The sequence below is a fragment of the Chionomys nivalis genome, chromosome 1 (genome assembly GCF_950005125.1).
Source record: "Chionomys nivalis chromosome 1, mChiNiv1.1, whole genome shotgun sequence".
Classification (NCBI taxonomy): domain Eukaryota; kingdom Metazoa; phylum Chordata; class Mammalia; order Rodentia; family Cricetidae; genus Chionomys; species Chionomys nivalis.
Window position 1 is genome coordinate 196,595,385 of NC_080086.1, and position 24,227 is coordinate 196,619,611.

Consider the following 24,227-nt stretch of genomic DNA (forward strand, 5'->3'; position numbering starts at 1 on the left):
TAAAAAATTGATGAAGAAAATGTCAAGCCTAGCCAATTATCATGGTGTTACAATAATTAGGACATAATTTTTGGTATGAAAAGCTCACAAATACAAACACCTAATAAATTACTCAGAGACACTCTCTGAGATATTAAAAATTTTAAAAAACAAAGAATTAGAAAATAATACTTTTAAAGGAAAAAGGAAGAGCATAATTATTTACAAATATATTATAAAGCTACTTTAAATCTTTTAAAAGTGTAACAAATTTCTTAAAATTCAAGATTTTATCAAATATCTTCATACACTGAATCCAAATGGTGTTTTTGCTCTTAATTTTTAAAATGATGAAAAGAGAATATATTTTAAAGCCTTAAAGATAACATATATTAACAGCCAACAAATATAAAAGAAACATAAAGCATAAAATTATTTAAGCATAGTAATAAACACCTTGAGTAACTATTATAGTAAGTTCAAACTGAAAAAATTATCTTAGTAATAATCTTAGATACAGAGTCTAACATTGTATATTTTTTACATTTCAATAAAAGAAAATGTTTCAACTGGCTTTCTTAGATGTAGGTAAACACTTGGTACTACAACAAAAGTTGTCAAATATTAACATCAAAGTATAACCTAAAAGAAAAAGGAAATCATTGCTAAATTTCATGTGCTTCTAATATAACATCGAAATAGACAAAAATAATATGGAGGTGTAATCAACTATAAATCATATAAATTACAAGGTTTGAGAAAAATGAATAAGGATTCAGAACACTTAAAACATCAATTTAGTCACAAACACCCATATTAATCTACAATAAAAGCATCATTTTTCAAAAAATTGGTTAAAAAAACAGTATCTGATCACAGTTCAATAAAATGATTAATAAAGTTACAGATTCAAAACCATTGTTGCAGTTATGCAAGTCAAAATGAAAATAAAATAGAGAGAGTGGAGATCACAGACTATTTCCAAAGTGACGAGAATGCTAACCAAGTGGGAACCGGCAAAAGGCGCAGTTCTGAGGGTCGGGTCTAACTGCCTGCCCATTGCAACGACAAAGTATGACAACCAACTAAGCACAAGCGGTCAGGCGCTGGCACACGAACAAATAAACACGCCCCGGGAAAGCAGATGATAGTATTAATAAATACATCACGGCGAGCATGGCTGAATTAGGTGGGGGAACTTTCTGTTGGGTTTGCATAGCAAACTAACAAAGCTCTGACCTTCCTCTCCTGAAAGCAATTTGGATCTATGTGCTTCAGGCTACCATTCATTAATCTAAAAAAAAATAAAAGGAAGGAAGGGAGGGAGGAACAGAGGGAGGGAGGGAGGGAGGGAGGGAGGGAGGAAGGAAGGAAGGAAGGAAGGAAGGAAGGAAGGAAGGAAGGAAGGAAGGAAGGAAGGAAGGAAGGAAGGAAGGAAGGTAGAGGTAGGTAGGTAGGTTGGTTGTGAATGAATTCTTAAAAACAGAACACATGGGGGTTCTGATGTTGCAAAGGTCAAGACCTGCAGTGGAGGAATGCCAGCTACCAGGAAGGAGCCAGTCTGTAATTGGTCCTCACCTTTCCCACACAACCCTGCTAAGTGCACACCTGGGGGAAAATCAGGCTAGCAGGCTCCGCGCACCCTGAAGCTGTGACCTCCTGACTGCTAATTTAACTTCTGGGCCACGTGACAGGAACCTCTGGTGCTGACGGTAGGAAGGGAGTCACAGAAACAGGAGTAAATGAACCCTGCAAAAGTGTCTCATCATAGTAAGGGCCGAGGGAGCTGGAGACAACCCCACTGTAACAAGCAGACTTGTCAGCATCCCCAGCTAAGATTCCTGAAACACAAGACAGGTGGCACAGACGAGTTCACAGGTAATATGCTAGAGTTATCATTTTGCTAATGATTACTGATACTGATCTACTTTCTATATTATACTTAAAATTGACTCTACTGAAAAAGTAAAATAAAAAAATAACATTCAGGCAACAGATAAAAATTTGATATTTATGATGACAGGTAGGAAAAAAGAAAAAGGAAAATACAACTATCAAGCCAAGAGGGCAAAATTTCTAACAGGCGTTTAAAGAAAACATAAACGGACGGTATTCACTGATGAAGACTCCCATAATAATGTATTTAACATTATTTAACATTATTATGGAACTAGGCTGCTGACAGGAAACACACTGGAATAAAGTATACAGAATAAATAAAAATAAACAAACTCAGATGCTGTGAAGGCAATGTCGGGCGAAAGAAACCCGGTGATGAGTTTTACTATTAACCAAAACAGAACTGGGGCAAAGTAAATAAATAGGGTGCTGTAACAATCCTGACTAGAAGCGCAGCTAATAAGAAAGTTAAAATACATAAAACTAGAAGTGACAGGATTATAAGGATGGATAAAGGGCAGTTGCTGGCTTTAACATGAAGACCTTCCAGAAACTGGCAGATCAGTGGACTCAGCTGTGGGGTGTGACTGAGAGTAAGCCTCCATGTGTGATTTACTTGAGATCTAGGTGGTGGCCCCCAAAAAGCCAAGAGAGTAAGACATACCACAAGAGTCAGCTATGAAGGAGAGGGGCTGACCAACCCGACTGCCTATGCTCATTTCCTGGAGCACCAGGTTCTGGGAGAGAGGGAGCCAGAGCCTCCAGCTGTGTGCACACTGGTGAGTGCACCAGGTTCCGATATTAGCTCTAAACCAGAGTCACGGGGCCCTCGTTAAATCCCATGGGACACAAGACAAAGCAAAATCAGAGTATAGAGAAGATTACTGTAAGGAATAAGGGAGACAGGAAGAGTCTATGGAAAATCAGGAGTGACGGGTGGGGAAAGAGACACATGAACACATGAAATTATCACAGAAAAAAATTCACAAGAAATTTCAAATGCATGAAAAACTTTTTCCACAAAATGCACAAAACTCAGTATGACAGAATTTCAGGATCAGAACTTCCTATCTTCAGAAATAGTTAAGCCACTCCAGGTAGGTCATGTTTGACACAGAAAGTCTCTCCCTCACACTGAGGCTAGCATAGTCTCTGTAACAGTTTTTAGTTATGTCAGTCATTTCTTCCATTGCCTACAGCTGGGGAGCCAGGCAACAGTAAAGGGTGTGCACAATTCTGAGGGTTTGGAGAAAACACTCTAAGCACATATTGTTATAAACTTGAATTAAAAGAGTATTAGGATAAGAAAGATGTCATTTTCCCACAGATCAACTTACTAATTTGACTACAATAAAATAAGAGTGAATTAATAAAGTGACCCGTTTCCTTGAATGAGATGAGACTAAAGTAACTTTAAAGAGAAAAGCTGGCCTGGAGATGTACAGATCAGCGGTAGACACAGGGCTAACGTCAATGGCCATAGGTGCGACTTCCCAGTACCAGTGAATGCTCAGCCCCAAACGAGGCCTCTCAATTCCCCCCTCCCCCCAGGCCTCAGGGAACACCGAGGAATAAGGGGTAAAAAGAACACAAGAGCAAGAGGAATGTTGTAAAATGCTGTCACCTGCAGATGACACGGCCATTGCACTCCTGAGCCCACTGCAGTTATGGTTATGATCTTATGACCAGGTCGGTCAACACTCCAGCAGGCAGCACTAACTGGAATCTGTGTTTCCTCAGGCCCCAAAGGAAACGACATGCAGGTAGGACGGGGTGATAGTCCTGGGTGGGGTCTGAGGGTAACAGGAGGGGTGAACTGGGTGGCTAGGATCAAGGTACATAGTGTACATGCATGAAATTGTTAGAAAAATTAAATAGAAGGAAACTTAAGATGGACCTTCTTTACTAGTCACTCGTGCTAACGTCTGAAGAAAATGGTAAAGCCTTCTGAGGAGAGGAAACAACCCTTAATAAATGTGCTGACCATGGTGTCAGTTACGTGAAGAAATCAAGTCAGGCGCACTATACACTGAATTCTCAGTACATGCCTGATGCCAATTAGTGAGTATTTAACCGCTAACTGGCAAGAACTGTGCAAGCACAGAGGGCACAATCTGCCGAAGAATCATGATCATAGAATCAATTTGGAAAAAATAGCTGGTCTAAAGTAAGACTGGATAAGGTAGTCAAAGCTTGTGGCTTTGCCAAAGCAACAAAATGGATATTTTTAAAGTAATTAAGAGAATCCCTCAACACCAGACTTGGGGGAGAAAAATCTATCTGGCTCTCTATCTGCACACTAAGGGTCAATCCGGGCCTTTCTTGGACAGAAGACCAAGCTCTTCAGTCCCAAGACTAGCCTAGCAGACTCCCTTGCTTGGGCGTGGCTGAAGATGCAGCAGGAGGAAGACAGTGGGAGGGATAGGCAATCCATCACCCTTAACCTAGACACAATTTTCGGCAGGGCTGCATCTTGCAAAGCTGCGGGTATCGAATGGACTCTTTAGGGTAGAGGAGGGTGATGGCTTCCTGCTGTCACCATTCCTTGGTGGTTATATTAACTGTTCAAAGTCTGCTCACTGAACTCTTCAATGGAACCCTTTGGGCATGTTGTTCTTATTAGAAATCTGTCTACTTCAGGAAAACAAAGAAAAACAGCTTTCTAGAGAAATAATTGCACTAGAAGAAAGAGAGTATGGCCACGCACCAACGCATCTGTAAAAGTAAAAAATATACATTGTAACCTGGATGTGTCTTGAAATGACGCCCAAAGTTACAAACTACTACTGCGACAAGTGACAAACATCAAAATTGGTGATAGTAGAATGCAATCTGCTGTACTTTCATATTTAAGACTCAGACAATGTTCTTGACAAACTTTAGTCAGGAAACAGATGATTCTTGGTTCATTCCACAAATAAAAACACATTTAACAATGCAAGGAGCAGGCACAAGCAAATGCTGTGCAGACCAGAGCTCACCTCTTTGAACTTGTGACTGAGCTTGTTCGTGTCCAGGTCTGATGGGGAGAACATGTCCTCATTCTCAGGGAGCTCAAAGACTTCAATGGCCATGTCACCGCCAGGAAGAGTGGACCCGACCTCCTCCTCTTCTTCATCAGTAGCATATTCTCCAGTCTGAAAGGCAGAGGATTTCGGAAATACAGCTCTCCTTATCCTACACAGAGTTGTTATTAAAACAATTATTTTTGTAAGAGAAAAGCATGTCACCAAATGGTAAGAGTGTTAATGTTTAAATCAAGCATGCCTCATGCACCCAAAGTTATACACAAATGTTAGTGCAGAGATCCAAACTACCACAGAGACATGTGCGTTGAACAGTGGACAGTGTCAGCAGTGAGAGCTGCTTCTCACTCGAAGTATCTGACAGTTTTACTAAATACAATCACATTGCTAAGGAGATAATTTCTTTATTACATCTGTTTATGTGTGTGTATACATGTGAGGGCACATACATGCTACAGCACATATGCAGAGTCTGAGAGCATTCTATGGGAGAACGTTCTCTTCTTCCATTATGGGCGTTCCAGGGATTGAACTCAGGTCATCAGGCTTGGTGCCACACACTTTTACCTCAACAGCCTCGGAAACAAGGAATGCCTTTAAATTCCTACTTCCTAAGCCATCCACTATCAGGAGCAAGGAGGAAGGGTTCAGAGGTCAAAGATTTACAGAGTCGGCAACCTTAGGAAATAAACTTCCATTACTCCAGAGTCTGACCACTCGTGTTCTGTTTGCTAATGACAGAGGCATGAGCTGGTGAAGGACAAACCCAGGCCTTCTAACTATACAAGGGCCACGTTACACCTGCAGAGGACTCCAATGAAACCATCTTGTCACATCTTAGTCAGTCACCTAAGTTTTTAAATTTCTAGCTTTTTCTTGGAGAGCCATTCTAAGACCATCTCTGCTGTGGTGGGGGGCATTCACACTCTAGCTCACAACTTCATTAACTACTGTGCTGCTCTTAGCTTGCTCCTCTCAAAGGCCAGGAGAACCCTGTAGCTATTTGAGTTCATGACCTATGAAATAAATGTATGTCTCTGTCACTGACTTCCTCAACATTATTGGAAAGTAACTCCACTTGGCAGCACCAGGGTATGAGGCTATAATTCAAAATAATTGCCTGACATCTTTACCTTAGGTAATTTAAGGATAAATCACAGATTCCATGGGTTAAAACGACCAAATTCATTTAATTCATCCCTGCTCCTTCAGGAAGTAGCTTTTTCAACACACAAAGTGCAGATATGAATTCCCATTGCCTTTAAGCAAGTCTTCATACACAATGGGGTGATGGATTCCTTTGATTAAGCAGCCTCAGCTCCTCTGTGCATTGCTCTGCCTGTATGCTGTGCTCGCCCTGCCACTGTGGGAGATGGGTTTTTACCTGTGCTTGGCAATGAAGGAAATCTGGTCATTCACCTCCAAGTGATCCTTCCTAGTCAGGAAGGCCAGCATTCAATTGCCTTCAGACATCTCTTTTCCAAACAAAATAATTGCACTTTGTCAGCAGTACAAATTTCTTTCTCTCTAAACATCATGGCTGTGCTCTGATTTCTTTTCTAGTGCCTCAGCATTTCTTTAGCCATGGATCCGAGAAGTGGACAATGTCTACTAAGACACCTGTGAGTCACTGACCTGGACAAACTGCCTCAGTACCTGCTGGACCCTTCTTCCTCACACACGGACTATTAACAAGGAGACCACAACCTCATGGCATTTGTCTAAAGAAATAAGGTTAAAATTTTTCATGTAAAACAGCAGTTTTAAAACCAGCCACAGGAAAGTTGGGTCCCCTCCCTTCCTTTCTCATTCAAGTAAATTAAAGACATTTTAACTGGAAGGAAAAGAGGTTAGTATGAGTGACTCATTCCTTTGAACATGCTAGAAGTTTAGTGCCTATACATCTAGGATTCTTTAGACACTAGTCTCAAAAGGCAGGTCTAACCTGTGCCCACCGCCCAGGACACATGAGGACAACTATATAAATGGCCAATGCAAAATCATAAGCTTAAATTATTATGCATTTTCTTTTGAGATTCTTTTCTATTTAATTCAATTTCATGTATTTTGAGCACGAACCTTGTAGATTACAGTGTCATGTTATAATGGCACAAAACATTCTTGGGTCAACTTTAAGTACTATTCCAAGTATCTTTGACACTACCCAATGGAACACAATGATGTTTTAGGTAGCTACTAAGACACTCTTTATCAGAATCAAAAGTGTAAGCAATTCTTACTTCTGAGAATAATTCTGGCCTTGTCTATGACATCCCTCATCATAATTATCTCTGCAAAAATATGTTGTTAAGATTTCTACATGCTTATTTTGTACGCTTTTTAAAATCTTTATGCTTATGTGCATGGGTTTCGGGCCTGCTGTAAGTGGTGTCACAGACAGCTGTGAGCTGCCATGAACGTGCTGCGAATTGAACCCAGGTTCTTTGGAGGAGCTGTCAGAGCTCTTAAGCACTGAGCCATCTCTCCAGCCCCAGAATTCTAGTTTCTTTTATTTTTGATTTCCCCAGGTTCCTTTCTTCCATAAATCCACATCACTCCCAGCTCTCCTGGAATTGTAACTCTTTCCACCTTCCAGTTTCTACTGCTCTCTCCTTCCCACCAGGCTTACGCGCGTCCCGAAGCCAAAGTATGTCTTTCCGTGTCTTGAGTCCCCTTTATTGCCCTGAGTCTTATTTCTTTTAAGCCATGGAGAGTGTATGGCTTCTAAAACTGTGGAATTCTCTCTCACCAACCATGTGCAGTTCCTACTGTCGGGAGCTTTGAATGCTACAGAACACCACAAACATCTGGATGGAGAAAGCTATGTTTAGCAGACAAAGAATAATACACTCTCCTGATTCCTTTATCTTTATTGAAAATCTTAATGATTTTTATGGTTACCCTGCAAAAAAATAAATTCTATAGAACAAAAGATTAGCATCATGTTGTAAAACTCGAGGAAAGGCCAAACCTGCTCTTTGCAGAGAAAGACGAACAATGTCTTACAAGACCACCTCTCTCCACCCAAAAAAGCTCCACCAAAGCTTCCTGCCACCACCTATCTCCCTGGTAGCCAGCTTCCTGCCTACTGACCAAATTTAAACTCTTTAAAACAACTGAATTCTTGGCATTCTTCATCTCACTGTGTAATCTACTTTAGATGTGGCAAGGGCAGTTCTCAGTAATGAGAAACGGTGAACACCTTTCCCTATGTTCTGTTTACCTTGTTCATAATTCCTTTTTCTTTTTCATGGTCTCATGATAAGGTTGTGGAGTAAAGAATCCTACTTTAGAAACTTAATGTTTGTCCAGCAATATGCACTCAACAGCTAGATGACATCTAAATTTGGATAAACAGACTCAGAGATTTTACCCAAGGGCCATCAGTTAAGTTGAAACTATTATCTAACAGATCCCTGAAACCAGCACTCTTCCCTTTATGCGCTGCCATTACCAATCTACAGAAACAAAAACTTGGCAGGGGAGAAAATATCAAGAATATACTTCTTTAACATTTCTTCAAATGTAAAGTTTCCTGGTACGAGCCTGCCGTGTTGAGATCTACCATTCACAGTTCTGATTATCATTGAATTCATTTTGAAGTTGTGTACATGTGTCTGCTGGGATCCAAAGTTCTGGTCTTTGCTTTTTCTTGTAGTATGCTCATCCTGATCAAGCACAAAAGAAAAAAAAAGAGTTCCCTTTGGGAGGACAGGGAAGCAGGAGCAGCAATGGCTGGGGATTATAAAAGAGGGATCACTGAAAATCCAACACATTTTTTTTTTCCTCTGAAGTCTTAGGCATGTCCAGCACAGTGACAAATCTTCTCCTGGGCTCAGGAACCTGCTGACTGTTGCTTCATGCTTGCTTTCTTAAAAAAAACACAGCCAGAATATCTAATCACTAAAAGTTGGAAAGAATGAAAATGACTTCTGCAAGGGAAGAAAGGTGCCAGGTTCCCCTAGTTTTGTTGCCGGTCTTCACTTGCTCTTCTCACACCTAATTTTATGACCTCTGGTCTCAACCTTCCCCAAATAATCCCCATCACTGCTTCTCCCACTTTCTCAAGACATGAATGCTTCGGGCCATAGAGATTTTATTAAATGACAATGATAATGAGGAACGCCCTGTCAGGGTACATCTCTGGGTAAACACAGCTTCTGGTTGGTAGGAGGAAAAGCATTCAGACAAACTGAGCCTGGAGCACACACTAGAGACGCAGGCATCAGCCTATGTCTTACTGAAGGAACATAAACTACCCGATCTAGCAAGATGGTGAAGCATAGTTGTGTGGTCACGTACATATGGGTTCAAATGCTGGTTTTGAGATTTTGCAAGTGAACTTCTAGACCAAAATTTTGATTGTTTCATGTGTCAAGCGAAAAACAAACAAAGCAAACAAAAAAACCAAAACAGTTCCTTGCCAGGACAAGGGCGTCACTGTTAAATTACGCGGTGCCTGAAAAGCGTTTTACAGAAAGGTATGGCACATGATAGATGGTGAAAATAGCTGGTCATTGTCATTGCTGTTGTTGGTACTAGTGCTGCAGTGGTGACACTCTCCATGAAGTCTCACCAAGCCTGGATCTGGCAGCCAGAAGACACTAAGCATTTGTCTTGTAGGATTCCTTGGGTCTCCACACATGCATCTTTTGCCAGTATTCTGACATAAACCATTCCTTTCCTAAACCGGTTCCTTCCTCATGCTGCAGTATAACCCCGTTAATACAAAACTCAAAAGTCCTGCGTCTTAACATGTCTCATTACACCCTCCGACCTGTCAGCATGGTCAAAGACTCATGCGCACTCACATCAGAGTATCCTGTAGCTGTGGCCAGTAAAACTCCCTCCTCTTCCCTATGCCCCAGTGCGCACCTTCATCTCTCAGAACACTCTCAGTCACATCTGCCTTTTCCCATCAACTGGAACTTCCTCAACCGTGCCAGGTACCATTTATCCCTCTAATCCCAGTGGCCAGTGACTGTTTGGCATCTAGTAGGCCCTGAACAAATGTTTGCTGAATAAATTAAGACAGTTGTGGTCACATCTGCACACCATGGCAGAGTCTGATTTTCCTGTTAATCTCAGCTTTCCAGTATGAAATACAGTTAAGCACAGCTGCAGTTGAGGTCTTAATGGCCCTACTGGGGATTTTTCTTGTTAGGTTCAACCATTTGCAGTAATTTTTGTTGTAGCAATGTTTACTCTGGTAAATTCTGGAACACTAAACAGTGTTAATCATAAAAATAGCCCAAATTATGCAGTCTGTGGGAATTTTTTGCTGGATTTGAATTCATATATATACATATATATATATATTCTCACTTCTGCGATGAAATAGGAGAGAAGTTTCTCTGCAGAGAAGACCTCAGACGAGACACTGATGCTCACAATTCTTCATCCACTAGGATTTTAGCAAAAGCAAATTCGGAACACAAAAATCCCCCACAAAGGCAACTCTTTCCCCATGTTGGGCCAGTGACTTCTGTGTGGCCTGCTTTTGTAACACTGGGCCACTTAAGACTCCGGACGTTATCTGCAGAGCTGGGAAACACTTTCTTCAGCGACTGTTGTGAGGATATACAAGAACGACATGTTCAAAGTTATACCACTGCCAAGAATACACTTAGAGCCTGTGAGTAGCTTCTCATTTCTCTAGGACAGCCACAGAGAAGTGCAGGAAGAACATGCCACTGGGACTGGAGATAGCTTGTATCTCTCGTGGTCTATCTTGCAGAGAATAGGTTAAAGATTTCAATGTCTTAGGCTATTAGGAGGACTTGGGGAAATATACACATGCCATACTGGCCTGTGATGTGTCTTCACGACTCCTCATTTACTCGGTCATTCAAAATGCATCAGTTTTTTTCCCTTTTTTTTTTTTTTTGTTTTAACTATGTAGTGATATTTGTTCCAGCTAACAGTTCTGGAAGAGCAAAGTTAAGGTACCACCTATGATAATGGTCTCCTCTGCGGCCAGAGATACAAGCTGGTGAACAGTGGCACACTGAGAGCCCTTGCACTGGGGACATGCAGATGGGCGCGTGTGATTACATTTTCATCGTGTCGCAGTCTTTGCTTCTGGGAATGGTTCTTGCTTTTTATGCCATCCTTACTACTCAAGTCTCCATAGATACAAATGTATTTTAAAGGTCTATTTTTATTATTTTAAGATAAGTGTGTGTGTGTTTGGGGTTATGAGCACATTACTGTCGAGGCCCTTGGAGGCTAAAGGTATCAGATTCTCTTTGGAGTTATAAGTGGCCATGAGCCACCCACATGGGTGCTGAGAACTGAACCTGGACCCTCTACTAAAGCAGGAAGAGGTCTTAGCTAATGAGCCATGGCTCAAGCCCTCAGAGAAACATTTAAAATTAATACCTACATTATTCATCTAGCCCAGAGTCCCCAGCTTTCAAGAGCTCAGTTCATTTTACTGTTGACAAATTATGATTCTAGCAATTTTAACTAAAGGTCTGGAAATAAAATCTCTTCCATCTACTCAAATTCAGGATTCCTTTCTTACGTATTTTCTGTTAATTTTCTTAGCTCCTTAATTAGCAGTGGATTTTTATGTTTTCTTTAAAGTCTTTATCTTCCAGAAATAGAAGGCATACTCAAAACCAGGGTCACTATTTCCTGCAAGAGTGTCTCCACAGTAAAGCGACTCTCAGAGCCCCTGCTTCCTGTGCTCTACTGGAATCCTTCCTCTCCAGTGCGGACTGAGCCTAGCAACTCAGCTGAAGCTAAACACAAGGGAAGTAACTATGTTAGTTACAGGAAGTGTGGCTTCTGCCTCTTTTGTCCTCTAGCTTTCTCTGAGTTCTTAGTAGTGGGAAGCAGGAATCCATCTTGAGAGCAGGAAGAGGCCACATTACAAGGTAGCGAGATGTCTGGCCACTGGCCAGCAGGAACAGGGGTCTGCCAACAGTCACATGAAGGAGCATGGGGTGGCTGCTCTGCATCCTGTCAGCAGCTGCGAGGGAGTTTGGACGCAGACCCTTTCCCAGCTGAGCACTTAGATGACCACAGCTCTGGCTGACACCTTACTGATGGCCTTGGGACAGATGTGGGCTTAGAAAGATCCAGATGAACTGGCTCAGAGTGTATTGCAGAAATATTTATTGGGGGAAAGGGGGTACACATAAGAAGGGGGGCTGCCAGCAAGTCAGGGAAAGTAATAGGGATGTAGCTTTGGAAATGGGCAATGAGCAAAGGCTAGACAGATTCTAGAGGATGGATTTGTCTAGATTGCCCTGAACAGACTGTTATAGGAAGGCAGGGTTGCTAACATGGCCGAGTGTTCAGAAACAGCATCAGCTTCTTAATGAGATGTAGGAACTATCTAGGAAACAGGAACATGTCAGCAGGGGAGTTCCATGGCATCAGGGTATTGCCTGCCTGCCTGTTCTCCTATTAAACAGGAAGGAAACAAAATGTGACGGCTTTATAAGCTTGCAATTAATTTTAGAATTAAGAGACGGCCGCCAAACCCAAGATCAAATTCAGGAACGGCTTGCCAAACCGAGTTCTCAAGTGGAGGCTAGTTCACTGGGCTTCTGCCTTACGAAACGCCAATTTGAAGCCCTGTCCACAAGCAAGGTTGCCACTGCCCTACAAGAGGCACCATTTCTATTCATTCTAAGGCTGTAGACTTTTATTGAACAATTTGCTCCCAGGGCCTGTGCAGAGGGCTCTAGGAGGAAGCCATCTCTCACACTCTCCCCTTCTCTATTGTTTGTAACATGTGGGAGACTAGCCATGAGAAAGGACACACCTGTTGCCACACTGGTCAAATTGACCAGGAGACACGAGAAGGGGATCCGCTAAGTCTAACAGCATGGACTTCTGTGAACAGGATTCCAAGACACAGAACACCCCAACCTACAGTACTGACACCATGCATACCCCACTGACCCCCAATAAACAAATCTGCAAACCTTCAGTATTACCTTAGAAACCTGTTGCACTGCCATTCTTATTTGTCCAAAGTCAAAAATCCAGGTAGATCAGGGAGCACCAGTAAATGGATAGACAGGGCTTCAATACATGCAGTCTAGAGGCCAGAGACCCTTCCTGTCCACAATAACCGCAGCAGGCTGGAAGCAGCTGACAGGAAAGCCCCCCAGGACCAAATAGGCACCAGTGATACCATCTAATTGAACAACTGCATGTGGGCATAACTGCCCACAGAGTGCATTAAATCCCGAGTTCTCCCTCAGGAATTCTCCAAGTAAGCAAGGGTAGCAGCATTTTGGAAGGAATCTCTTCAGCCACCTGAAGGCTATAAGACCTAAACATGCAAAACAGCATCTCCTTCAAGTGCCTCCTATCACCATGGAGCCAGGTGAGACAGTGAGTTTTGAGCCAGCATCCACAGAACTAGGACGTTTAAATATCCCTCTCCTCCAAACTCCCCAGTAAACAGTCCATGTAGACTGTCAGGAGTAGTCATCTTAGAGCAGCGGAAGCCAAGACAGAGGAGAGGAGCTAACAGGATTATGGAGGCAGAAAGCAATCCATGTCCTTCACAAGGCATTCTTGGTGCTTAGTGTGGATTCATGCTAACACTGTGATTCACAGACCACCCAGCACACTTTCAAAGGTAGTCCGTACCTGCTGGCATCATCACCTACTCAGCTAGGTCTCTGACTCAGCAGCCCTAACGCTGACTCCACACAGGAACTGGAATGAATTCCTATCTGGGGAACCCGCTACTGCACTGTTGTGGTGACGGCTCTCATAGTCTCATTCTGATGTGAGGAGTGGGTTGCTGACAAGGGTGATGAGGTCAAGAGCTTTTCCTTCTCTACTGGCAGTTGGAATCCAAAGATCTACCTCTGAGTTTCCATTGGAATCTGCCTTAAGAGAAATCTCCCTGACAGGCCTAACATTCCAAACCCAGCTGTGTGTATGTGTGTGTGTGTGTGTGTGTGTAATCAAGACAGGGTTTCTCTGTGTAGCCTCAGCTGTCCTGGAACTTGCTTTGTATATTGGACTGGACTTGAACTCACAAAGATCTGCCTGCCTCTGCTCCCACTTGCTGGGATTAAAGGTGTGTGCGCCACCATGCCAGGCCCAACATTCCTTTCTAACAATTAATATCCATATGAAGATGTCTGGTTTGAAGATGAATCTAAAATTGCAAGGCAGACCTAACAGACTGCAGGAGAAACAGGGTCGGTGGGCAACCCAATGACGCTACTTTTTCTTACTCTTTGACTTATCATCTGCCCTGTGGACAGGAGTCTCAAGATTCCCTAAGAGTCAAACCACAATGATTGAAATTTCCCCCCTGTTTATATAGGTGTATGTTTTTTTTAAAATATTGTCACCTCAGGGTCAGAACCTTCCTCTAAGCCAGCATGTTTGTCTATAATAGTTGAAGCAACCAACAATTTATTCTAGTCGTTCAGCTCTTTACTTCCTAAAGGCAAAAAGAAGATGACCACATGACTCCCGTACAGGTAGGTACAGAAGGATATTAGCTCTGGATACACTGATGTGAATCTTTTATACAGAGGGAAAGGCTATCTTTCTTGCACAGTCCTGGCCAACAATTAAAGAGACAATACAAAGGGCAGCCATAGAATTGCCACAAAAATGTGAGAGAGCTCAGCAAATTATTTGCTGATTCTTAGATTTAAAACAAAAAGAAATAAAGAAAAAGGAAAAGAAAAAGAAAAAGAGAAAAAAAATGAGAAATTCAGTTGATTTTTAAAAGACTGAAACAGTATTGTTCAATTTAATGGGAAAGCCTCTAGAAGGTCAAGTAATCAGGTAAGAAAGTTCCAGCGCTTCTCCTTCCACAGGGATTTAACCGTCTCCACCTCCTATACCTCTGGTCTACAGGTAAACGGATGTCCCTTCTTGAACAACCCTTGCCTTGTCACAGTTTCTTCTGCAACAGAGCACAGACAACAAAATCAACCTGGAAGCAGCAAAGTAAGAGCAGAAACCTGCAGCTCACACTTCCATCCTGGAAATCCTCATGGTAAAGGCTCTTACACTATGGACGTGGGACTCTTTACCAGCTGCCTGGAAAACAGCTTCAATTCTGTACGATGTTTATATACAGCTTTCACAGTGAAATAGCACGCTTCTCATGACACAAAAATATGTGATCCATGATGCAATCTTCTTCATGATGAATGCTACTTGCCTTTACATTTCTGATAAATATCTACGACACAAAGACACAACCCATGATCTTTTGTTTTCCCACCGAGATCTTGCAGCAACCAGTCAAAGGCCAAAGCCGACCTCTGTAATTCAAATGTCACACTGCAATTGCAAACTGGCAGTCTTCCTTCAGTTTCACTTTGCCTGCCCAGGAAACAATGAGATATTTATTCTGAAGCCAGGAAAACTGTGGGAAGAGTTTCTTGAATTTTTAATCTGCAGATGTGGACAGCTGGTTACAAGAGGGGTACAGGCTACTATTACTTTAATAATTCTGTAACATACAATGAAGAGAATCTCAGAAAATATGTTTGTATTAAAGTTGATTTATACAATTGCAAGAACTATAGCAGACTATCAATGAAAAAAAAATACAGCTGCACAAAGTATAAACACCCCAGTGCAATCAATGCAATTTTTATATATAATGTACACACATACTAATGACAAAAGAACCTCCATGTTCTTCTCTCCTTCTAGAGGGAATATGTATGCTTTGTGGAAACAGTGTTCTTCAGTGTTCCTCGAAACTTTAAGAAGTATAACCCAGGATCTGATAGCATCCAGCAGCTTCCTATATCCCACCCCCAGAGCTAGACCTACACACACACACCTTGAATTAGTGGCTCTGATGCTGGAAAAGAATATTTGCATTTTTCAAGAAGTACCAATACTGCTGGACGTGGTCCTATCACTGGCAATGTTGAGTAGGGAGACATTCCTTAGTTCAAGGCCAGCCTGATCTACATGTTAAGTTCCAAGAAAGCCTAGGCTACAGAGTGAGCCCTGTCTTTAAAATAAACCAAATAATAATAATAATAATAATAGAAGAGATACAGTATTAAGCTATTTTTCTAAGTACTCAAATACTAAGAACTATGTTATATTTATTTTATATGCACATAATTGTTAAATATAAGATATTGAATATGATGGATTTCTTTATTTAAGTCCAAGTTGACAATATATGGACAATGAATAGTGACATTACCACAGTTACTGAGCTAACCCTATGCCTGTGGGTGAGCGTCCTTGACTCCTCATGAGTCACCAGCCCCAGTGCAGAATTTTGTTAGACTATTATCCTTCTTGTCATTGTTTGCTTTTAGTTTTACTATATTTTTGTTTAAGCAACATATCATTATTTTGTCAGATCTTTATAATAGTTGGAATCACACTGTATTTTTCCGTGCCTCTGTACCCAGTAGGACAATTCAGACTGCTCTAGTTGCGAGTTGCTGATACGATGCTCACATACTGCTAAACTGTATGAATAGGCCACAGTATATTTATGCATGCTCATGTTAACAGAGATATCGGACGTCTTCTATTTTCCTGCTACAAGACTGTGCTACATAAATTATGAATTACGTGTTTGACATTTTTATTTTACTAACGTGTTGAACAAAAGAAAGAAATTTGGGATAAGTTTTGTTTGACAGTAACAATGTTTTTCCAAAGTGGCTGAGTCAACCAATTTTCCTCTGTGCACAGAACGAGAGTTCCCCTTACTTCTCATCTTCCTTGAACTTAAAACATCCAACTTTTTCCAGTTTCACAGGTCTCAGATGGTATTCACTTTGGTTTTCAATTTCCACTTCCTGGCTGCCAGCAACAGTGTTGGTTATCATATGCCACCAGGGCTTCTTTTGTGGCATGTCTGCTCAAGCCAGGGCCCCACAGGTGGTCTCTTACTACTGAGTCAATTACTATTTTCAATACTTTCTTTTAGTTCCTGACCTTCCATTACACTTCCTTTAAAGTGTTCACTCGATAAATGTGAGGTTCCTAATTATAATATTGCCCCCTTTCAACCCTTTCCTTTATGAAACTTCACTTTTTCAAACTAGAGACATATCAACACCCTCCCTTGTCTTCTCCCCTTTAGTTTTACTTCTCATATTTGATTGGCCAATTCATCTGCAATGGAATGTATGGAATGAAATGGGAGTTCAACGTAGCTCTGAGTCTTACAATCTACAGATAAAATTTCTTTGTGTTATATACACTTGATTTAACATATTTTAATAAAAATTGATTGCCCCTTTGAAGACCTTCCATCCCCTTTATTTCTTGATATCTAGTAATGTGATGTTTAAATTTTACAATTTTCTCCTTATTTGTAGACATTGAAATACATGCTATATTTTAATAGCCCATATTCAGAAAATGTCCTAAAACCTTGCATTATTTTAAAAATAGGTGCCTTTCAAGTTTTCTAACTAGACAGTCTCATTATCTGGGACTGGTGCCAGTTTTACTTCTTTGCCAATTTATTTTTTCTCTTCTTGCTTTCTAGCACACTGTCAGGTATTCTAAAGAGGTCGATTTTGAACTGTTAAACTACACACATTCCTGGCTACCCCCAATCAGGATGTGTAAACTCTGAAGTATATTGTCAGATATGGTTTGATGACATTCTGCTTAAGTGGATTTTGCATAATTTTAATTTAATTTTAAGTTTTATTTCTCATCATTAGGTTTTGTGACCAAGGCTGTAACTAACTAGCTCATCATCTCACACTCTCCAGATTTTATCACATTTCTGACACCAAAGCTGTGTGACTACTATTCTTATGTCTGAAGACAGAACTTCTGGGGAATTTGCTATACCTGGTAATGATTTACCTCATCTTTCTTTCATTTCTTTTTTCTTCCTATTTCCTTATATGTCCACACCCATTTCCCCACCTTCCTTTCTGTCCTCCTCTGCAGCTGCTTGTTACTCATAGTGTTTTCTTTCCCCTGTAGTTTATACTTTGAAACTGTAAATTCTTATTTCTCAAAAAACAACCGTTAGGCTTTAATTGAAGTGAACACACCCAAGAAATGATGTGCTTGTAGTTCTTGTGAAATTCAGCACATATTTAAACTGCTTTGGTGCTAATTTCTCACATAAGATGTTTTCTTCCTTGCTACTTAGAAATAAGCTCTATCATTGATTTTCCACAGGGTAGATTTATTTCCATCTATAGAGTAGCCCACGGTATTCCAGGTGAATGATGAAGTTCTCCAATTAGCCATTTAACTTTGAGTATGGATGGCATTTTGTCCACAATAACTCCAACTAATACCAACCATAGTATCATTAGAATAACTATGCATTAAGGACAAATGTGATGGTAAGGTGGATGAAAGAAGCCAGATATAAACAAACACTTTACAGTTTAGATTTATTTGATTCAAATAATATTCTAGTACTGGCCAGATTTAGTATGAGCAAGAAGACTGGATGGTGCTTCTGGTTGAGAGTAACTGCAAGGTAACCGTTTGCGGCAAGAAAAATGTCCTACAATGTGGTGGGGAGATAATGCTTTCTTATCAAACTGATAGCTTAAATACCTTAAAACTGGTGTATTTTATCATACTCAAATTGTTCCTCATTGAAGTTGATTTCAAAATGGTGCCATAATAAGAGTATTAAATTATACATCTAAGATCTATGTATTCCTCTTTTATGTCAGTCTTATCTGTGTAAAATAGCCATTTAAAGCCCTTTTGAATTAGGGACTCCAGAACTCAGAGTTGTAGCTTCGACATCAATTTTCAAGGCCTGGAGCACTTGCAGAGGCAGGCAAAGAGCTGCCAGGTAGAGGCCCACACATATATAATGTTTATAATGCCCTGGTGGGCATCTACTCTTTATTGCTTGTGAAAATTCACTTGTATGACCAAAGATGATTTCTAAGTTAACACATTTGTAAGTAGAAGAAGGGCACTCATGTGGTACAGATCTTGACATTATTCAGGTTATTCTGACTGCTGTGTCTCTACTGTAAGCACGCAAGTAAAAAGCCATGTTCACACGTGACAGGGACTGGCGGTGCCCAGTCCCAGTGCAGCAAGCGTGAGTATGTCCGTGCTTCCAGCCCGTCACTGCATCCCTCTCCAGTCTCGTTCCGCATGACACTGATTCTCTTCCTGCTACCTAGGCAGTTCTTTTTTGCTCTCATATTGTCCACCACAAGTAACTCTACTCTCCATTCTTTTCATTTTAAAACTAAGTTATATGTTAAATGTATTCTTTGAGAAGTCCATATATGTGTATACTATAAGATCGTATGCACCCCTACAGTCTCCCTCCAACCTCTCCAGAAGCAGTGCCCACATGTCCCCTCCAAACTACATGTCTTCTCCTTTTTAAAACAGTAACTCACTGGTCAATTACTGCTGCCACTGAGAAATGGGTGACCTATCGGGGAACACACTTGAGGGGCAGGGGAATCCTCTTTGCCAGAAGCCATCAACTACAGCCAACAGCTCCTCAGAGGGCTAACGTCCTTTCATTATAAAAGTCCTGGAAAGGCTAGAGATGGAGGGAAGACAGCTCAACCTAAAGAAGGCTGTATATGACAAACCATAGCCACCAGCACGTCAGTGGAGAGACACTTGAGACATCCATAAGGAACAGAACAAGGGCATCCACTCCCATCACTCATTTAAAATAGAGCCTGAGTTAAAAAAAAAAATCAGGCAAGAAAAAAAGGGGGCACAAACAGGAAAGGAAGCCAAAGTATCCCTATTTGCAGATAATGTGACTCTACATATAAGGAACTGTAAAGATTCCACCAGGAAATTCCTAGAGCTGATGTTCTTTCTTTACAAAGTGGAAGATTACAAAGCTATTGTGCTCAAATCAGCAGTTACCTTCCTACCCACCAAAATCACACACTGGAAAAAGAATCAAGGAAATAATCCCATTCACAATAGCCTGAAAAAGAAAGAAAGAATACCTTGGGATAAACCCAACCAAGGATATAAAGTGCCAAATATGAATACTTTAAAATATTGATGGAAGAAATTGAAGAAGACCTTAGAAGACAGAAAGAACCCCTATGTTCATGAATTGGTAAAATTAATATTGTAAAACATAGTTATTCAACCAAGAGCAATGTATGGATTCAGATAAGGAAGCAAGAAATGGGACAAAATACCAACAATTGGGACTTCATGAAACTAAAACAATCTCTGTACCACAGAAGTTATTAACTGAAGAGGCACCTACAGAATGGGACAAAACTGACAGAAGATTAATGTGTAAAATATATGAAGAATTAAAAAAAACTAAACACGAAGGAAATAATAAATCCAACTTAAAAAATGGGCTATGGAACTGAACAAAGAGTTCTTAAAAGAAGAAATACCAACAGGTAAGAGATTTTTTTTTTTTGCTTATTTTCTTTTGCTTTTCAAGAGAGGATTTCACTGTGTAGCTTTGGTTGTCCTGGAACTTTCCCTGTAGACCAGGCTGGCCTTGAGCTCAGAGATTCACCTGCCTCTTGCTCCCAATTGTTGGGATTAAGGCCTGTCCTACCATGCCCAGAGATGAGAAATATTTTTAGAACTTAGTGATAAATATTTTTAAAAGTGTACAACATCCTAAGCCATCAGGAAAATGCAAATGAGAGCTATTTTCCAAATTTATTTTTACTTTCTTGATATGATTCAATTCTGTTCAATTTCTTGGTTTTGTCTACTTTTCCCAGTGATGCAGTCATTCCTGTGAGAAGGAGAAATCAACTAACCATTGATAATTGTGATTGATGAGACAATAAGCTAATGGAAGATATTTATGAGCAAAAATGTAGGGATGCCCATGGTGCTATTGGCTCATTAAAAACAGAAGACTCTGAGTTTAGCTTCTGAGAGAACCCCAGAGGGCTTGGTGAATAGACGAAGCTCAAACAGAGCCCTGAAAGGCAAAGAAGATGATGTAGACATGCAAGACAACCAAGAGTCTCTGCAGTGAATGCCAGTCCAGGTAGACAAGAGAACAAGCCTCCCACCGCACAATGACCGCTCGCTGGAAGGCAAGTGGCTTTCATTCTGTGATTCAGCACTGCTCAAGTCTTTCGGTAAAAATTACATTCAACTTTGAAAACTTTTTTTTTGAAAATAAAATATTTTCAAAGTTGGATAATATCATCTCTATTAGTCCACACGCCACCTCTTTTGACTTCAGGCTCTGTGGTTCTCAGAGTGATACAGAATCACTCACACACACCATCGGGCAGACAAAGTCTATGCTTTCAGATAAATGTGTTGGGCTAGAAGGATCTGACAAGTAAGCTTTCTGTTGCTTTAGGATCTAGCACAGAAATGACTAATGTTATATTGTGGCAGCTAGAAAGAAAGGGACAGGAAAAATATAATTAAATCATTTCCATTATAATTCTTATAAACCACACAGGTTTATAAAAAAATGAGGTATGAAAGGAAGACCATGCAGAGGCAAAGGTTCCTGCCCTAACTCTTACTCTCCATACCTCTGACTTTCACTGTCTGTGATCAGCATCATGCACAAAGAATATTCTAGAAATTCAGAGTGGGGTACAGTAGGGTGTTCAAGGAAAGGTACAGTCTTCAAAAGCATGTTTTCTAAGAATCTCGATTGTGTGTTCCAATGATGGAGATCAGTAAAAATCTCAGATTTACAAACAAAACAATGTAGTTTAAGAGTCACAGCCTCTGGACCACTGTTAGGATTCAGCTCTGTGTTGTCAGACTCCTCTCATCATGACCCTACTAACCACACACAAGTCTGTTGGATGCGCCACTATTTTTATGACTAATTAAAGTTCATTACCTATTTTTGTCTGTCTATATTGTATGTTCATCCAAACATATAGTGAAAACTTAAGAAATTAGTTAATATCAGAAGATTCTTTTCTAAAACAAAAACAAAAACAGATTTAAGCAGAAAATAAATTGTTATGTAGACTGTAAAACATAAACACAGTCATAACACTGAGTTTCTTTGTAAAGTTTCCCCTCTTTTTTTTGAATCACAAAACATTTAAAGGATTAGGGGTTAAATATACCCGTGATTAAGAGGAAGTGAGTCCATATTACAGACTTGTACATAAAATGCACATTATATTTTTCTAACCATGATTTTCAGATTATTATTCAATACACAAAACGCACAGCTCCAAAAATGCTTTTCAGGGAATAGGAAGTTAATAAGACTTGTAGAATATTTAATTTTACACACCAAGCAAGAGCGTACAGATAAGCAGATTTTTCTGCCAAAAACACAAACCTTAAGGAAACGGTTGTTATTGTTATTGCAGTTGCCAGACATTCCTTGCAATTCAGCCACAGTGCTCTAAAAAGTTGACAGAAACAATTAAAGAAGGCTTCCCCCAACCCCAACAGCAGGATAGAAAAACATCAAGGTCCAAGTGTTGGCTGGACCACACACTGTCCGGTACCGAGAAGAGGCTGCTGCACCTCCTCGCCCAGTTCCCTAGGTCGCAGACACAGGGTGGCGTCTCTCTGCATTGGTATATGCACAGTATTAAAAGGCGAGCAACAAACATTGCTATCTCTTCCTTACCTACAACAAGTTGTTTCTAACGAGGAATAGCAAACAGCCTGAGTCAAACTCAGTATTAGCCCTACAATGTTTTCCCCACAAAAAATTACTTTTGTAAACCATTTTTAATACTTATGCAACCACAGTTTCCATTAAACGTTTGCTTCCAACTGTTACATGCTAACAGAAACAATAAAAACAAATATTCCTGTGGGTATTTCATACTATACATAAAAAGATTCTAAGAAGCAAAGTGTCACAATATTATTAAAATGATATGAAATTCTAGCAACAAAAACAAATAATAAAAGAAAAGAATAAGTTGTATTTTAAGACAGAGAGCTGTTTTCTGTTGATGATGAATCATGTTGTGATCTGTTGCCTAGAGAGAGGATGAAATGTCATTTGTGATATATGCTTTACAATGTGACAAACACTCCATTATCAAAGGATCTTTAAGGAAGTAAAATAATCATAAAAAGTTTGTAAGTTGACTCCTTTTAACTTAGTGTGACCATACCTATTTTCTGAATCAGAGATTCAAGTGCAGTTAATATTGTTTCCAGCCTGAGCTCACAGCACTTCAAACTGCATACTGTTCTTATGTAGAAATACAGCCAAAATACAAATACACTCCATAAAGTAAATAACAGAGCAGTATCACCTAGCCACTGTCAGGTGAACATTGACAGTTACAGATTATAATGGGAGATTAAATGTTAAATTCTACTTGAAAATTTTACCATAGACTCAGTGTTTCATGGCATGGTGTTAACTGAGGATTTTATTAAATCCTCCATGGTTACCTTTCAAATTGGAAAGAAAGAAAAGGAGAAATAAAGAAAGGGAAGGGAAGGGAAAGGAAGGGGAGGAGAGGGAGGGGAGGGGAAGGGAGGGAGGGGAGGGGAAGGAGGGGAGGGGAGGGGAGGGAAGGGAGGGAGGAAACAAACAATCCCAGTGAGATTATCAGTTCTCCTAACCCAGACATGCGGTCACTCATCGCAGATGTGCATGTATGTGAACCTTTCAGCCTTCAGATTTCCATCTCCTGCTCTTTGAGGGATCCCCTCCTAGTGTTCGGCCTCCAGGCAGGGCCCCTTGTGCTTTTCCAAATTAGAATGGTTAGCAGAGCGCACAGAAACAGGAATGCAAATTCAAACAGAATTGGCTGTTTGCTTATTGGAAACTCTTCTAGTTTAAATATTTAGAGAAAAGCAGAAGCAGCAGAAATTTAAATAGTTTGAGGATTATCTATACATTTCAAATTCTACTAGAGCATGACTTACAATTTCCTAACGCGTTACAGCAGATGAATAGAGACCTAATGCACAACAATCTCCCTTGACAAAGGGCCAGTGTCCTTTAACAACTGCAGGAAATATTCTCGCATCCAGATGTTTCCTGTATAGCCAACTCAAGCAACCTGTCAATGTGATGTGCTCTGAGTTAAAATGAACCCTGCATAATTTGATCAAAACAGAAGCATTGCACCCTTCTGTGGGCAACACTCATCTCAGCCCTCGCTTGGAAACTGGCTAGTTCAACTTGGTGGCTCTGTATAATCAGAGGGTTTCCTGGCTGTGCTCAGGCAAGGTCACAGGAGATATTAGCAAATAAAATGATTCTAAATTTGAAATTATAAGATGATTCTGTGAATTATAAGAAAAGTGAAAAGCCCTGTGCCTGACTGTACATGTTTAGGCAGGCCTGTCCTAACAAAGATACGCAAATCAATAAACTGGTCAATTATATATGAAATTAAATCAATTATTCAAGGCCCGTCTAACCACTGGATATCCAATATTGGCCCTTCTCATTTCACT

The 24,227-nt window shown here is 40.4% G+C and overlaps 1 protein-coding gene across 9 annotated transcripts in view; it reads right to left on the bottom strand.

Moving 5' to 3' along the window:
* The window catches only part of Ppp1r9a (protein phosphatase 1 regulatory subunit 9A), a 298,534-nt gene that overhangs the window by 65,840 nt on the left and 208,467 nt on the right, over nucleotides 1–24,227 (bottom strand). For 5 of the 9 annotated variants that reach the window (XM_057760828.1, XM_057761163.1, XM_057760940.1 and 2 more), the window contains exons 7-8: nucleotides 22,129–22,194; nucleotides 4,860–5,015 (exon numbers count right to left, since the gene is read on the bottom strand). In XM_057760828.1, coding sequence (XP_057616811.1) covers nucleotides 4,860–5,015; nucleotides 22,129–22,194 — 222 coding nt within the window. The remainder of the gene's footprint in view (nucleotides 1–4,859; nucleotides 5,016–22,128; nucleotides 22,195–24,227) is intronic. The other 4 variants (XM_057761229.1, XM_057761209.1, XM_057761108.1 and 1 more) reach the window with 1 other exon arrangement.